The sequence below is a fragment of the Marmota marmota genome, unplaced genomic scaffold, assembly GCF_001458135.2.
Source record: "Marmota marmota marmota unplaced genomic scaffold, marMar, whole genome shotgun sequence".
Taxonomy (NCBI): Eukaryota; Metazoa; Chordata; class Mammalia; order Rodentia; family Sciuridae; genus Marmota; species Marmota marmota.
This window is the reverse complement of record NW_025999896.1, coordinates 948,977-965,996: the sequence shown is the minus strand read 5'-3', so window position 1 is coordinate 965,996 and position 17,020 is coordinate 948,977. Positions and strand designations below refer to the sequence as shown.

The window sequence follows — 17,020 nt, the reverse complement described above, 5'->3', positions numbered from 1 at the left end:
TGCTGCTGGACAAGGAAGCCCACTAATCACCCTTTCCAGCCCCCACCTCTGTCACAACCTCCCAAACAGACACAAAGACTCCAGTATCATATAAAATCTTTTTATATAAGTTCACTCCTACTTCCCTCGGTCCCTCCTTGTCCCTTCTCATCCTGGTGATCATCAGGGATACTGGGATCTGGGCCACCCCCCCACCACCAGAGCTGAAGCCGACATTCCAGGTGGACGTGTCGAAAGGAGAGCAGGGGGAGGTCTGGCTCCTGTTCCCCTTCATCCCCACTGTCAGTGGGCTCTGGAAACACACGCTGACCGGAGGCAGTGGCCAGCAGAGGCAGGCTAGGGTGCAGGCTGAGGGAGAGACACAGGATCTGTAAGCACCTCAGGGACTCACCTCCCTCCCCAACCACAATCCCGAGATCCCTGGAAGTAAACTGAGGACCTCACTCCATTGGTGCAGTCCTTCTGGGGCAGAAAACTCAGCACAGGCTCTGGACTCCCATCCTTGCCAGTCTCACTGATGTCCCACACAGAGACAGCCCCGCTGGTGCTGCCACTTGCTAGGAACTGGCCGCTCCTGAGGGAGAGATTTGTTGGCATACAGGCATCACTCCTGGGGCAAGAACCCCTCACACTCAGAAGATGGGACCCTTAGCTGGTCTCTGCATCCCTGGGGATGGTCAGGGCCTTCCACAGGAAAGGACCATAGTCACTTACGGGTCCAGATCAAAGTAGATGCGCTGATTGGTGGTTACCTCCCGACTCAAGGACCAAAGCGGATGACCAGGCTGCCGGAGGTCCCAGCAGAGGAGCTCAGCATCCTAAAGACATAGACCAGGAACCTAGAGTGTCTGTCCCCCAATATCACACAATGTCCCTTCCTTCCTCATGCTTGGCATTCTCCAACTCCTGCCCTACATCCTCACTCCTGCCATACTGTCACCCACCTGCTTGGGCTCTCAGGTTATGACTCCTACCTTGCGGGCTCCTGAGAAGAAGCGGTTGCCATCAGGGTGAAAGCAGAGGTGGGTGATGCCCCCTTGATGCCCTCCAAGCAAGGCAAGATGAGAGCCATCATCCCAGGCATACAGGCCCAGGGAGCGGCCATAGGAGCCACAGGCATAGAGGGGCTGGGCTGGGCTGAAGGCTATGCAGGAGATGATGCCACTCTGACCTTGTTTTTTTGCTAAAGGGAAGGAGACACAAAGTGAGGGAGAGGGCAATGAAACATGGCATTTATCAGGCTAAGCAAAAGCCTATCTGTCCCCTGTCACAGCACCAATATACTAGGACTCAACATTTCCCTCAATCTGTTTGTCACAAGCAATATAAAAACTGATGTTCTCCAGATCCTTCTATTCCCCCACACCAAAGGACCTAAATGTCCAAGGCCCCCCTTCTTCCTTCTCAAACCCCATTTTTCCTAGAAGGGTCAGAGAGCTAAAGGCCTACAGGAAATGAATTTGGCTTCATCTCAAATTTTCTAGAGGGCTGGGGATGTAGCTCAGTGATAGAACACTGGCCTGGTACCCATGAGACCCTGTGTTCCATCACAAGCAACACAAAAATAAAATTTAAAAATTTCTAGAGATTAGAAAACTTTTGGTGCACAGCTAACAGCATAGGCTCAGGAGTGAACTAGATGGATGACCTTGGCAAAGTTTCCTGAGTCTATTTTCTTCTCTGTAACTGTACTTTACCTCCCAGGACTAAAGTGAGGATAAAGCAAAACCCACAAGTGGCCTCCTGGCTCCCACAAGGCCCTGATGCTGGCAGCATACCTTTCCCTTTCTTCCTCCCTTGGGTGGGGGCCCAGGTGCTTACCAAATGTGGCTCGCACCTCACAGTCTCGGCCAGGTCGGGATGTGGAGAAGACTCGCACGGTCCGATTGAAGCCACAGAAGAGTTGGGAGCCATCCGGGGAGAAGCAGAGTGAGTGGGCTGCCGTCAGCTCATCCTGGGGGCAGGAAAAGGCTGAAAACAGGCCTTGCCAAAGCTCAGCTGTCCTCAAGGAAGGAAAGCTGGCCCCAGACAGGTGCTGGGGCTAGGCAGGAAGGTCTGTACCAGGTGGTTGTAGGCACGAAAGGAAGCCCGGAGCTCTCCAGTGAATGCATCCCAGATGTGAATTGGGTTCTCCCGACTGCTGCTGGCCACGCTGAGAGAGACATGGACACTGAGGCCCCAGCACTGTCAAAGGAAGGGGAGGAAACCAACTGACCAGCCCTCTCAGCTCCCATCTGAAAAGCACAATGAGCCTTCCTCCTCCCAATACTCATGGAAGCCACTGACTCTTAGTAGAGGGCCCCTTTGAAACTGGGATCTGGGGGGAGAGCAAAGAACATCACTTACTAGGAGGTGTCTGGTTGGGTTGAAGACATCAGCGAATACCAGCAGTAATCATATATGGTATCACCCTCCATCATTCGAAGGACAGGGGCCTAGACCGAGACGGGAAAATGCCAAGATTACTGGCAGGGGAGTCAGAGGCTCATGCCTCTACTGGGTTTATGGCAGAGAAGGAGACCATGTATTGGCATGAAGTAAGTAGGAGAAGACAGAGTATACACAAAAAAAGGAATTTTTATCTCAACGTTCCAAGGTTGAACTCAGCCTCTTTGTCAGAATCAGATCACCAAAGCCATACGAATTCGTGCCTTTTAAACACTTACAAGGGGAGAAACAAATTGAATACTCCAATCCAGAGACAAAGAATCAACCAGTAATAGAAATATTTGGTAGGCACCTATGAGCTGCCATGCTATCCTTTAAAAAAATTATTAGTGCTGGAGATGTAGCTCAGTGGTATAGCACTTGCCTGTGTGCCACATGTATAAGGTCCTAGGTTTGATCCCCAGGACTACAGAAAAATAAAATTAAAATTAAACAGTTCAAACATGAAGTGTTTTTTGGTTTTGGTTTTTTTTTTTTTTTTAAATCCTGTGATTTCTCCACCCAGCTTTAGAGGGGAAAAAAATACATTAAAACTCCTTCCCTCAGAGGTAAACATATCCTGAATACATCATTCTCATGTATTTCTTTAGGCATATATTCATAAGGAAAAAACAGTACCTAGCATTACAGTGCATGATTTTAAGTTTAATATATTTATTTTGGGGGAGTACCAGGGATTGAACTCAGGAGCACTAAACCACTCAGCCACATCCTCAGCCCTATTTTGTATTTTATTTAGAGAGAGTCTTATTGAATTGCTTAGCACCTTGCCACTACTGAGGCTGGCTTTGAACTAGCTCTTCTCCTGGCTCAGCTTCCCTAGCTCCTGAGATTACAGGTATGCACCATTGCACTGCTCGCTTAAGCTTAATATTAATGGCATCACATGGTATGCATTCCTGATTGTGGTGAGATTTAACCAAATGACACATTTTCCTCTAATTCATGCATTTGCATTGCTGCATGGTACTCCAGTTTTGAATGTACCTAGATTGATCAATCCTCTCCTGCTGCAGTCATTGAAGATTTTCTATTTTTTTACTCATATGCTTTAACATTCTAAAACACATATGGAAGGGTTCCTCTAGTTTCTGCTAAAGAATAAAATTACTGGCCTTTATACTATAAATTTTGCCAGCTTGTTGAAATAATGTCAAAGTTTTTTCCCCAAAGTGCTCATCCTTATACAGCAGCAGCATATAAGAATGCCTGGTATCCAGCAGCTGGGGAAGCTGAGCCAAGAGGATCATGAGTTAAAGCCAGCCTCAGTAACTTAGCAAGGCCCTAAGCAACTCAGCGAGACCCTGTATCTAAGTAAAAAAAAAAAAAAAAAGCACTAGGAGGGCTGGGGTTGTGGCTAGTGAATAGAGCGCTTATCTAGCATGTATAAGGCACTGGGTTGATTCTCAGCACTGCATAAAAATAAATGAATAAAATAAAGGTCCATCAACATCTATAAATAAATAAGTAAATAAATGAAAGAGTATTGGGCATGTGGCTCAGTAGTTGAGCACCCCTGGGTTTAATCCCCAGTACCAAAAAAAAAAAAAAAAAACCTGCCTGGTATTCTTTATCCTCTTGGCATTGCCAGTTTTTTTTTTTTTTTTTTTTTTTTTTTTTAANTCACCTCCCAAGTCCCTGGGATTACAGATGTACACAACTGCACCATTAGACATTTCTCTCTCTCTCTCTCTCTTTTTTCTTTTTTTTTTGCTGTTTAGGTATATCTTTTCATAAATTTTGCCCATTTTTCTAACAGGTTGTCGTCTTTTTCTTACTGATTTGAAGGAAATCTTTAAATAGTCTTGATACTAGTCTTCATCAGTTATTTGGTGACCCTCAGGGTGACATCACCTAGCTATGACTTCAGTTTCTACCCCATCACTCTGAATCTATAGATAGCTGCCCGGTGGAAAATTCTATCTGAACATCCCACAGGCACCTCAAGTTCAATTTATCCATCATAGCTCTGCACCTGCTAGTCCTCCTAGGCCTCATACCCAGTTTTCAGGTCTGGAATGTGTGTGCCAGCCTTGACCACTCCTGGCTCAACCTACAACCAAATCTGCCAATTCTTCCTCCAGGTTTCAATCTGTTCTCTCCCTTTGTTCCCTCTCCCAAGATCCCATTATGAGCTACTACTGCCTTCTTGCCAGCACTTCTGCAACACTCCAGGTGTCCTCTGGTCCTCTCTGTACCGCATGTTCCAACCTGTACATCCATTCTCCACACTCGCAGCCCAGCAAGGCCCCTGAGATCTTATGTAAATTGGATTCTGCAATATCATCCTCTTTCTTAAAATGTTTGAATGATTCCTTGTAGTCCATCCCCTTATAAAGACGTTCATTACTATGCTACTAGACCCACCTCTATCTACTCACTCCATTTAAAATTTCCATGTACCACCATTTTGACTCACAGGCCCCAAAAGAAACTACCTCACCACACTCTCAACCTGCAGGTTTTCACATATACTAGTCTCCAAGTCTGGAATATTCTTCCTTCATCTCCTCATAATTCCTCCAGATTGAATGCTCATCACTCAGGGCTCTTAGATGTTTCTTCCTCTGGAAGCCTTCCCTAAGCCCTCAGGATGAGCTGCTCCACGTTCCTATAGCCTTCTGTGCTCCTCACTCTGCATCATTTCTGAGAAGTGGGGAATCACACCTGCCTTGCTCACCACAGTCTCCTCAACACCTCGTGCATAATCAGCAGTTAGTAAATAATATTTCCATGGCATATGGAAACAGGAGACTGTTTCAGCAACATGAGGCCCAAAATAATAGGACTTTGACTTAAAGCAGTCAGTGGATTGGACAGAAGTGGATGGATTAAAGATTAGATGGATTTAATGAGATTTGATAATTAATTGGATGTAGGGGGTTAGGAAAAGCAAGATTAAAGGATGAGACCCTAGCTTCTGGCTTGGATACCTCAGGATATGAAGATGGCAGAGAACTTGAGGACCAAAGGCAAGAGACTAATGTCCTTGATAAGTGAGAGAGAATCAGATATGCATATGCCTCAAAGGAAAAGATTTTGCAAAGAGGAAAGAACAAATGTGGTGGGGCATGCCTGTAATCCCAGTGACTCAGGAGGCTGAGGCAGGAGTATCACAAGTTGGAGGCCAGCCTCAGCAACTTACCAAGGCCCTGTTTTGAAATAAAAAGGGCTGCAGGTGTGGCTCAGTGTGTAAGTGCCTATGGGTTCAATCTCTGGTACCCCCCCCCCCCCAAAAAAAGAGCAATTGCCTAGCTCTAGCATTTGGAAATGAGAACACCCCACTCCGAACCTGATAGATAGAAGGCAAAGAGGATGCAAAGCCTCTGTGGAGAGGGATAGAGGTATAGTGAAGGCCTCCTGCAAAAGGCACAGGGTAGGGCGAGTGCTCAGAGAATTGGAACATTAAGAAAGAGAATCCTAGAAAGCTCTGTGAAAGGATAGAAAAGGTAGAAGAATTGGGGAACTATGCTGGGAAGAGAAGGGGTGTGTGTTGGGGGGTACTGGAAACTGAACTCAGGGGCACTTTACTGCTGAGCTACATCCCCAGCCCTTTTTATTTTTTTACTTTGAGACAGGGTCTCACTAAATTGCTAAAGCTGTCCTCAAACCTGGAATCCTCCTGCCTTGGCCTACCAAATGACTGGGATTATAGGCATGCACCACTGCACCTGGCCATCTCTCAGTATCTGTGGGGCTTTGGTGCCAGGAACCTCTAGGTACCAAAATCCACAGATGCTCAAGTCCCTTCTATAAAATAGTGCATATGTGCACTGAACCTACAAAAAACCTCCCATATACGTTAAATCATCTCTAGGCTGCTTATAATACCCAATACAATGTAAATGCTATGTAAATAGCTGTTACACTATGTTATTTAGGGAATAATAACAAGGAAAAAATCTGTACATGTTGAGCACAGCAATGTTTATTCTTTTCCAAATATTCTAGATTTGAGGTTGGTTGAATCCACAGATGTAGAAGGCCAATTATACCCCAAAATGTCCTTACAACCATACATTGCTAACAGCAAATAAAAAAGTTAAAGTTTTTGAAAACAAGTTGACTATATTACAAGACATTAAAAAAAACATGTACATTGCTGGCTATAGTGGCACATGCCTATAATTCCAGCAGCTTGGGAGGCTGAGACAGGAAGATCTCAAGGTCAAAATCAGCCTCAGCAACTTAGCATGAGCCTGCCTCTAAATAAAATATAAAAAGGGGGTGTGGCTATGGCTCAGAGGTCAAGCATGTGAGTGCGTGCGCGCGTGCGCACACACACACACAATCACAAAATGTATATTGATGCTAGGGTATTTCTTACCTATAATATTCCCCTTAAGAAAAGACTCTCCCGGGCTGGGAATATAGCTCAGTTGGTAGAGTGCTTCCCTCACATGCACAAGGCCCTGGGTGCCCAGCACCACAAAAAAAAAAAAAAAAAAATGAAAGAAAGAAAGAAAAAGAAAACACTCTCCCTCTGCATGAGGCCAAGTTCAATTCCCAGCACCAAAAAGAAAATATCATCCCTCAAAATATATAACGATATTTACTGAAGACTAATTTATGATATTAAAATTCTGGAAATAACCCAAATGTCCAAAATGGAAGAAGAGGTAAAAAAAAAAAACTATCAAAAGCACTCAATGCAATATCACACACCATTAAACACAATAACTGTGAAGACTGGACTACCATGAAAAACACTCAGGATATGATTGCTCAAAGGAAAAAAGCAGGATACAAAACCATTTACCATAGGATTACAACCACATAAAAAGCTCCAGTACTTGGACAGAGCTTAGAAAGAATGTAGAAAATTTTAAAGGGCTAAGTTTTGCAGAGTGGTAGATAATGATGACTTTTTCTTAACACTCCTGTTTCTCCAAAACAAATGTGTGCAATAAATACTCAACCTCCCACATTTCCAGAGTCTCTTCTAACCATCTCTACTGGAAACTACCTCTCCACTCCTGATTTCTTTCAGGTTGGCTGCAACCTGACTCCCTAACCCTGAGACATGATCAATTTCTGTTCCAGGAACCAGGGCTTCTAGTACTTTGTACAAATTATCTGTAACCTCCCATCCATGAGTTGCATATTAGGTAAGCATTTAGGACCAGGCCACTCCAAAATAGGCACCATTCTTTAATTTGTTTTTGTATTTACATATATATGTATTCATTCATTCATTCATTTATCCATTCATTAGCAGTACTGGGGATTGAACCCACGGGCTTTCACAATAAGCTACATTCTAATCGACCTTTATTTTATTTATTCATATGCGGTGCTGAGAATCGAACCCAGTGCCTCACACATGCTACACAAGTGCTTTGCCACTGAGCTACAATCCAGCCCCTCCGATCCTTTTTATTCTTCTTCTTTTTTTTTTTTTTTTGTACTGGGGATTGAACCCAGGGGCACTTTAACACTGAGCCACATCCCCACTCCTTTTTCATTTTGAGACAGGGTCTCACTAAGTTGCTTAGAGCTTCCCTAAATTGCTGAGACTGGCCTCAAACTTGTGATCCTCCTATTTTACCCTCCCTACCAGCTAGGATTAAAGGCATGTGCCACCATACCTGGCTCTTTTTATTCTTTATTTCAAGACAGTGTCTCACTAAATTGTTGAGGCTGGCCTTGAATTCATAATCCTCCTGCCTCAGCCTCCCAAGTCCCCAGGATTACAGGCATGTACCACTGCAATAGCCAGGGACCCCTTTTTTAAGGAAGGCATCAAGATCCACCTTCTTCTGCCATTAATTTTAAGCACTAAGAAGTCCCAGTCTTCTGGGTCATCTAGAATTACTTCCATCTGTACATTGCTCAACATACACCCTCATTTGTCCCAATCCCACTTTTTTTTTTTTTAAATATTTTTAGTTGTAGATGGACACAATACCTTTATTTTATTTGTTTATTTTTATGTGATGTCAGAGATCAAACCCAATACCTCATGAATGCTAGGCAAGCGCTCTACCACTGAGCCACAACCTCGGTCCCCCAATCCCACTCTTCCCAGCCCTCTCAAATCCTTAGGCCAAGGCCTCTGACATTCTTACTCAAGGATGTAAAAACTCCTTCACTTCTCACCTTCTCCCCAGAATGTTCCATTTGCCCTGCTGGATTTGCCTGGCCCTGGCTGTCCTCTGTGGCCCTCAAGCTGAGATGGCATTACTGTTCATCCCCTTGTCAAAATACACTTCAAGGATAGGAGGTGGGTGGGTAACTCTTTGCTTCCCACTGTCATTTCCAAATCTTCCATTGTTCCAACCCCAATTTCCCCACAGTCCTTGCCATTAGTCTAGCTATCCACTTTCTGTCATACACCCCTATTTCCTGAGACTTTCCTTCCTGGTTTGCCATTTTGCTCCCTACATATCCTCCTGTTACCATTCTTGGTGATTTCCACTTCCACAGTAGCCTATTAATTTGCTGTTCTCTCTACCTGACACAGTCTTCCCACAGGTATCAATTGGTTTCTTTCAGGTCTCTGCTCAGCTGTCACTTAATAGTGAGATCTTTAACTTTTTTGGGGGGTAGGTGGGGGGGTGGGGGAGGTGTTTATTAGGAATTTAACCCAGGGACACTCTACCTCTGAGCTATATCCCCAGCCCTGTTTTTTATTTTATTTTCAGACAGGGTCTCCCTAAGTTCACCAGACTGGCCTCAAATTTATACTCCTCCTGCCTCAGCCTCCTGAGTAGCTGGGATTACAGGAGAGTACCACCATGCCCAGTGATCCAGTCCTTTTTAAAATTGTATCTCACAGCTAGGCACAGTGGCACTCACCTGTAAATTCAGCAGCTTGGGAGGCTGAAGCAGGAGGATCACAAATTCAAGGCCAGCCTCAGCAATTTAGCAAAGCCTAAGTAACTTAGCAAAGCCCTATCTCAAAATAAAAAATAAAAAGGGCTGGGGATATGACTCACTGGGTAAGTGCCCCCTGAGTTAAATCCTTGATACCAGGGAAAACAAAGTTACAACTCACTCTTCTAATCCTCTTATCTGTTTTACTCTCCATGCCATCTGTCAGATACATATATTTTACTTTGTTATTTCCTTTTTCTTTCTTTCTTTTTGAAGTATTGGAGACTGAAGCCCGGAGTACTCTACCACTGAGCTATATCCCCATCCATTTTTAAATTTTTTTAAAAATTTGAGACACAGGGCTGGGGATGTGGCTCAAGCGGTAGCGCGCTTGCCCGGCATGTGTACGGCCCAGGTTGGATCCTCAGCACCACATACAAACAAAGATGTTGTGTCCGCTGAAAACTAAAAAATAAATACTAAAATTCTCTCTCTTTCTCTTAAAAAAAAAAATTTTTTGAGACACAGTCTTAAGTTGCCCAGCATGACCTGGAACTTGTTGCTCTCCTCCTGCCTCAACCTCCCTAGCTGCTTGGGATCACAGGTATGTGCCTCTGCACCCAGTACCTCATTACTTATTTTCTGCCCATTTCTTTTTGTTGTTGTTTTCCACCTTTTTTTTTAATTGTGCATTATAGTTGTACATATTGATGAGATTTATTATATATCCATACGTGCATACAATATAACAATATAATTTGGTTACTGACCGTTTCTTACACTAGGATATAAGCTTTACAAGGAAAGGGACTTTTGTCTGACTAGTTCTCAGCACCCAAAACAGGAACTGGTATATAGAATATGCTCAACAAAAATGCACTGAAAATAGTGGTGGTCTATAATCCCAGCTACTCAGGAGGTTGAGGCAGGAAGTAGCAAATTTGAAGCCAACCCAGGCAATTTAATGAGACCCTTACTCAAAATAAAAAGTTTTAAAAAGATGGGGCTGAGGTTGTGTCTCAGTGGAGAGTGCTCACCTAGCATGTGTGAGGCACTGGGTTCCATCCTCAGCACCACATAAAAATAAAAACAAATAAAAGTGGGGGTGTTGTGTCAAACTACAACTAAAAAAAATAAAAAATATATAAAAAATTTCTTTAAAAAAGAACTGGGGATATAGCTTAATGGTAGAGCATCCCTGGTTTCAATCCCCAACACCACACACACACACACACACACACACACACACACGCACGCCAGGGGAAGTGGCACATGCCTGTAATCTCAGTTACTCTGCAAGCAAGAGGATCATAAGTCCAATGTCAGCCTATGCAACTTAGGGAGACCCCATCTCAAAATAAAAAGGACCAAGGGATGTAGCTCCAGGGTAGAGTGCTTGCCTAACATGCATGAAGCCCTGAACTCTATACCCAATACGGGGGGAAAAAAAAACATGCATTGAACAAATAAGAATAAATGGATCCATCAAACACATGGGCCTGTCTCATGCTTCACTTCCCAAGCAATCACAGCCATTGCCCTGGTCTATATCAAGCCCTGGGTTTGTCATAACTGAGATAGCATATCTCAACTTCAGTCTCTAACCAATACCGCCAACCCATCTAGTTAATTGGCTCTGCCATTTCTACCATGACGCTTATTCAACTTCATCAAAAACATATTTACATATTTCTAGTTTACCATGACAAGCCAACCCCTGAGGACACCCTTGAGATATCCTTGTCTTTCTCTCTTGGCAAACCCCAACCAGACTGTCCTCCTCTTTCATGCTTACATACAAATGACTACTAGGCTTCACTGAATAATTGCTATATGCTAAGCACTTTTTAAAGCACTTTACATTAATCCATCATTAATTCTTTTAATTTCCAAAACTGTGAGGTGGGTGCCATATCCTCACTTTACAAAGAAACTACCATCACTTAACCTGTCAGGAAAGATATACAACCACACTAACTGGCTTCACTTTAAATGGATGGCAACAGTTAGGTGAGGTTGGCACACACCTGGAGTCCCAGCTACTTGACAGTCTGATCAAGAGGATTACTTGAGCCCAGAGGATCAAGGCCAGCCTAGACAACATAATAAGACCCTGACTTAAAAAAAAAAAAAAGGAACAGCCAGCTGCCTGCAATCCCAGTGGCTCAGGAGGCTGAGGCAAGAAGATGACAAGTTTATAGTCAGCCTCAGCAAGTTAGTGAGGCACTAAGCAACTCAGTGAGACCCTGTCTCTAAATAAAATACAAAAAAAGGGCTGGGGATGTTGGGATGTAGCTCAGTGGTTAAGTGCCTCTGGGTTCAATCCCCAATATCAAAAAAAAAGAACAGCAACAAACCTCTGGCAGGCACTGTGAAAAGAACAGTAAAACCATCTTCAACTTAACAATGGTTCAAAATATGATTTTTCATCTTTATGATGGTGCAAAAACATGCAGTATCATGAGTGAAAACACAATCCACCATGTGAAGGTGTGATGTTTGGTACATTAGGTGTATTAAATGCATTTTCAACTTACAATATTTTCAACGTATGAGAGATTATCAGGATGTAACCCTTGTCAGTCAAGGAGCATCTATACTACCACATTCCTCAGTAGTTTGGATTTTCTACTTTCTAGGACAGATTATTTCATGCCTTCTGCTCTCTCCACAAGGGCCCTCTTCCTTTAGCTAGAGACCTCCCTTTATGCTTCACTGAGAATAGAGAAACCAAGAGATAGGAATATCCAAATCTTCTAATCACCAAACAGCTGCCTTTGAATGCTCTACCTTTCTTCCTATGAAGAGGAAGGACACTGCATTTAAGCCAACATCGCCATTGAGCTCTAAATCCTGTCTTCACTGAACCACTCAGAAACTTTGTTATCCCCTCTCTCTGCTACAGCATTGCTATGGTTTAAATGTGTTTGCCAAAAATTCATGAGTTCACAACTTAAACCCCAATTCACGCAGTGATGGTATTTGGAGGTGGATTCTTTGGAAGGGAAACAGGGTGACAGGAGGTCATGATGGTAGAGCCTCCGTGATAGAAATTAGTGACTTCATAAGAAGAGAAGAGAGACCTAGGTTTGTATGCTGCCATGTCAGGATGTCTTCCACCAGGCTATGACACAACAGAAGACTCACCAGATGTGATCCCTTGATCCTGGGCTTCCCAGACACCAGACTGTCACAAATAAATCTTTCTTTATAAATTACCCAGTCTCAGGTATTCTGTTGTGGCAACACAAAACAGAATAAGACAAGCATCAATTCCTTTCTCTCTGCTGGGTTATTCCTGACATCACAAAACACCCAATAAACCCTCTAACCCACAATCCCTTTGGTCACATTTTTTGGCTCCCTTTCACAGAAAAACTCCAAATAATTGTCTATTCTTTTCCTTCTACCACAATAATCAGTTTCTGCCTCCGTTGCTCCTCTGAAAGCACTTGTCAAGGTCACTAATATCCTCTTGTCAGTCTCTCCATTTTTTTCTTTTTTGGAGTACTGGAGGATGAACCTAGAGATACTTTATCACTGAGCTATATCCTGAGTCCTTTTGAGACTGGGTCTCACTTAGTTGCCTGGGCTGGCCTCCAACTTGCAATCTTCCTGCCTCACTTCCTGAGTAACTGGGATTACATGTGTGCGCCACACATGGTCTCTTGTCATTCTCTAAGTCTACCTCACTCCATCTCTCAGCAGCATTAGTCATGATTGTTTCCACCTTTATTGCTTCTCCTATACCTGGGCCCAGATGCTGGTGCACCCAGGGCTCTATATGGGCCTTCTCCTCATTCACCTACTCTCTCTCTCTAGAGAATGAATCCATCCTCGAGGCATGAGACGCCATCTAAAAATATTCTACCACTTCTTAGAGTAAATCCCTGACCCCACTTTTTCCCCTTAGGATTACATCTCCTGTTAGAGTCTGTAAATAAGTCAAAATAACACCTGGCATTTTGTCAGGGGAATGTTAGAGTTCGTAAACAAGTCTGGATGGTGCCTGGCAAAATGCCAGAGGGAGTGGTTTGAGAAGTAACAAAAGAGAGCCATTAAGTGTAGAGATTCCTTATTGGTTGACTGATGTATCTAGTTTATGCTAATTAGATAAGCTGTGTGGAATGTATAAATACTGCTCCTGTCCTGCAAAAAACGGCTTCCACTCCTGCTGTATCAAGTACACAAGTTATTCGTCACCCCCCTGATTATTTTGCTGCAGCCGGACTGCGGCAATCTCCCATTTAATATACTTAATACCCCTTGACTTCTATCCTCAGATCTATTTTCTCCTTTGAATAAAGTGTTCTACCAACCACCCAACTGCAAAAATCTAAACATCAAGAGCTGCAGTTGTAGCTCAGTTTGCCTAACACGAGTGAGGCACTGGGTTTGATCTTCAGCACCACATAAAAATAAGTAAAATAAAGGTATTGTGTCTATCTACAGCTAAATATATATATATATATAAAAAACTTAAAAATCTGAACATCACCTTCCCTGTACCTCCACATCCAATGAATCTTCAAGTCTTACAAAATACACTTCAAATCCATCCACATCTCTACATCCCTCCTAACATCGTTTCACCAGCTCACCATAATCTTTCACCTGGATTAAGTGCATCCTAGTGAGTCTCCCTGATTCACTCCTGCTCACCCCAAACCCACTCACTTCTCTCTTCTAAAACTTTCCTATTGATTCTCAAACTCCAAAAGGCCTTCCCAGAAGACCTCACATGACGTTGCTGCTAGTCACCTCTGTATACTCACCACACTTTCCTCCACACTGATATTTTTTCTGTTCTATGAACATAAAAAGCTCTTTCCCAGCTCTGGGTCTATTTATAATACTCTTGCTTCTTCCTGGAAAGTTCTTGCCCTGGATCTTCATCTGACTGATTCATTATTCTTTTCAGATCGCAGCTCAAATATCTGTTCAGAGAGCCCCTCCCTGACCACTGTATCTAAAGTGGAATCTTCCAGTTGGTTTCTCCTGGTTCTGTTTGTTCCCTTCAGAGTATGCATATATGCATTTATTTTAGAGATAGGGTCTCACTATGCTGTGCAGGTTGATTCAAATTCCTATCTCAGTCTCCCAGAACATTTATTTTAATCTGTTATGATCTTGTTTATTTATTGGTTTACATTTGCAAACCATACACAAAAAAACAGCTCTTCATCTATCATGTTCAATTCTTTACCATTTCAGCAATACAGTGACTAACATATTAGTAGTTATTCAATAAATATCTATAATAAATTAAACACTGTCACAAGAAATCTACTACTTTCTAGAGAAAACAGATATTCCTGACTAAAGAAGGGTCAAATACCCCCCCCCTCACTTTAGTGGAGGGGTTTCTAGGGATTGAGCCATATGTGCTTTACCACTGAGTCACACATCCAGTCCTATTTATTTATTTTGAGACAGAGTCTCACAAAGTTACTGGAGCTGGCCTTCAACTTGTGATACTCCTGCCTCAGCCTCCAGAATCACTGCGATTACAGGAGTGTGCCACCATACCCACAAACATCTCTTAAAATGACTTCAAAATTCAGGGCAAAAATGCTACATGTGAAAATTCATACAGCAGGGAAAGTACTATTTGTGAACAGAAAATTTGTGGACTATACTTTCTTCATCCACATGAAGGGTTTAAATGTGCAGTGTCTCCAAAAAGGAACAGAGTTAGATCCTACCCTTACCATTTCTGTGTATTCCACTTGCTCTCCCTCATTATACAGCTCGGGGGGCAGGTTATAAATCCGCAGGATGTTATCAGCACTATTGGTCAAGATGCAGGAACCATCAGGGGCCCTAGAAATATAGCAAAGAGTTAGGAAACTGGACAGACTTATGCTTTCCAAGTATAGGGTCTACCTCTGTAGTAAGTAAGCCCCCGAGTCCTTGTATGACACAAAGTCATAGAAAAATTTTAAGCTCAAATACTCTGAGGGATTCCCCTCTTGTGCCCACCTCTGGTGGAGGCTTTCCCCAGACAAGTGTGGTGTTTTCATCTCTCTGCCCCATTGTCCTTACTTACCACTTACAGCCTTTCAAGAAGTTCTCAGGTTGGGAGCTAAACTCAGACCAGGAACCACTGAGAAACCGAGGTATCCGGGAGAAGCTGTAGTTCCAAGTGCTGTAAGGAAGATGAAGGAACAAACCTGGGTCGCTGAAGCAAAGGGGAAATGCACCTGGAGAAGTGAGCACACACTTTCACTCTCCTTAGATGACAAAGTCAACTACCACTTACGTGTCTTCCTCATCCTCTGGAGCAGCTTCCTCAGACACGCCTTCCATGGCTTCTTCGGACCCCAACTCCGGAACACTCATTTTTTCTGCAGGAGAGCTAGCATTTTCATCAAGTTCTTGCTTCTTGATTTGAGGACTCAACTCACGAGGAGTATCAAACTCTGCTTCCAAGGGAGTGGAGAGAGATGCTGGGGTCTCCTCCCCCAGCTCCTGGGACACAGCTGAGCCAGCCACAGGATCTGGGGACCTCTGGGGCAGATCATCTCCACCAGGTGGCGGTGGTATAAATTCAGGGTCTGTATTTTTATCCATCGGAGAAGCGTGGGGAGAGGGACAGGCAGGGGCCTGGTCTAAAGGAAGGCTGTCTGGAGCCAAGAGTTGCTCCTCCGACGTCTTCATGCTGCAGAGGAAGCGCGGCAGACATTGGCCTAAGCCGGGCAAGTCTCTACTGCCTACGGGCGGCCCGACGCACAGGACTGCCGGAACTGCTTCAAAGTTCTCAGGGATCAGAAGTGGGGAAACCCACCAGTGCCTTCTTTCCTTTTCCGTGGAGGAGGCAGAAGACCCCCGGCCGGCGAGAATACAAGGACATCAAGAGTAAAGGCACAACTCTGCTAAGAACCTCGGGCCGCTCCGCGCCTCTTGTTCTCGCGGGACTTGGGCCCGGCTTCCGATTGGCCCTCGGAATCCCGGATCAGCTTTCGCGGGCGACCCACAGAGAGGCGAGAAGTACCGGTAGGATTCGGCGTACGCAACAAGCCTTAAGGAATCCTAATAGCTGCTGGGAGTTGTAGTCTGAACGTTCCGTCTAGGCCAGAATGCCTGAGCTCCCCTTAACCGTCCACCACGGTAATTCTTAAAGCACCTACCCGCCCTCGCCTGCAGAGAGCGCTTGCTTCAGGTTTTGCATCTCATCCGCCCAATTCCTCAGACCTCTTCATTCATTCGACAAATATTATCAAGCTCTTAACTTCCTACACAGCACTATACTAGGCATTGGAGAATACTGCAGTAAATAAGATAGCTAACAATTCTCTACCCTAAAGTCGATGCACAAATGGGTCTTTTCAGTGATAAGGGCTACGAAGGAAATTAAACAAGATAGTGTAATATAAAGTCTCCAGGGGATCACAGTTGATTGAGATATTAAGGAAAGCCTTCCTAAAAGGTGACATTTTAGCTAATGACAAGAAACGATCCAGCTAATTCTGAAAGCTCAGTATTCCAGGCCGAGAGAATGGCAAATGCAAGTTTTCTTCCTTCCACCCTTTATACTTGACACATTAGCGGAGTCCTGCAAAATTTCTACCAATTCTGCCCTCACAGCTCTAGCTTGTATTACTTTCCTGCTCCAAAATGTCAGGAGCTACAAAGCGAATCCTGACTCTCCGCATCCTCTCCAACTTCTTCCATCCGCCTGCAGGCGAATTACTTGCCCTTACTTGTCATGGCGACTGTCCAGCTTTGTGCCAGGAACCTCGCGAGGGTTGCTGGG

At 44.0% G+C, this 17,020-nt stretch overlaps 1 protein-coding gene across 2 annotated transcripts; it reads right to left on the bottom strand.

Moving 5' to 3' along the window:
- Nucleotides 1–84: 84 nt before the first annotated feature.
- On the bottom strand, nt 85–17,019 carry Wrap53 (WD repeat containing antisense to TP53). Of its 2 annotated transcripts, none has more exons than XM_048797998.1 (10): nt 15,527–17,019; nt 15,314–15,412; nt 14,976–15,087; nt 2,347–2,435; nt 2,062–2,170; nt 1,822–1,954; nt 975–1,183; nt 715–818; nt 440–574; nt 85–348 (listed from the first exon to the last, which is right to left on the bottom strand). In XM_048797998.1, the coding sequence occupies exons 1-10, from the start codon at nt 15,922–15,924 to the stop codon at nt 102–104; spliced, it is 1,635 nt and encodes a 544-aa protein (XP_048653955.1). In that variant the 5' UTR covers nt 15,925–17,019; the 3' UTR covers nt 85–101. The 2 variants fall into 2 exon arrangements, with proteins under 2 accessions (XP_048653955.1, XP_015359918.1); XM_015504432.2 differs by having other exon boundaries at nt 2,062–2,152.
- Between the last annotated feature and the right edge of the window lies 1 nt (nt 17,020).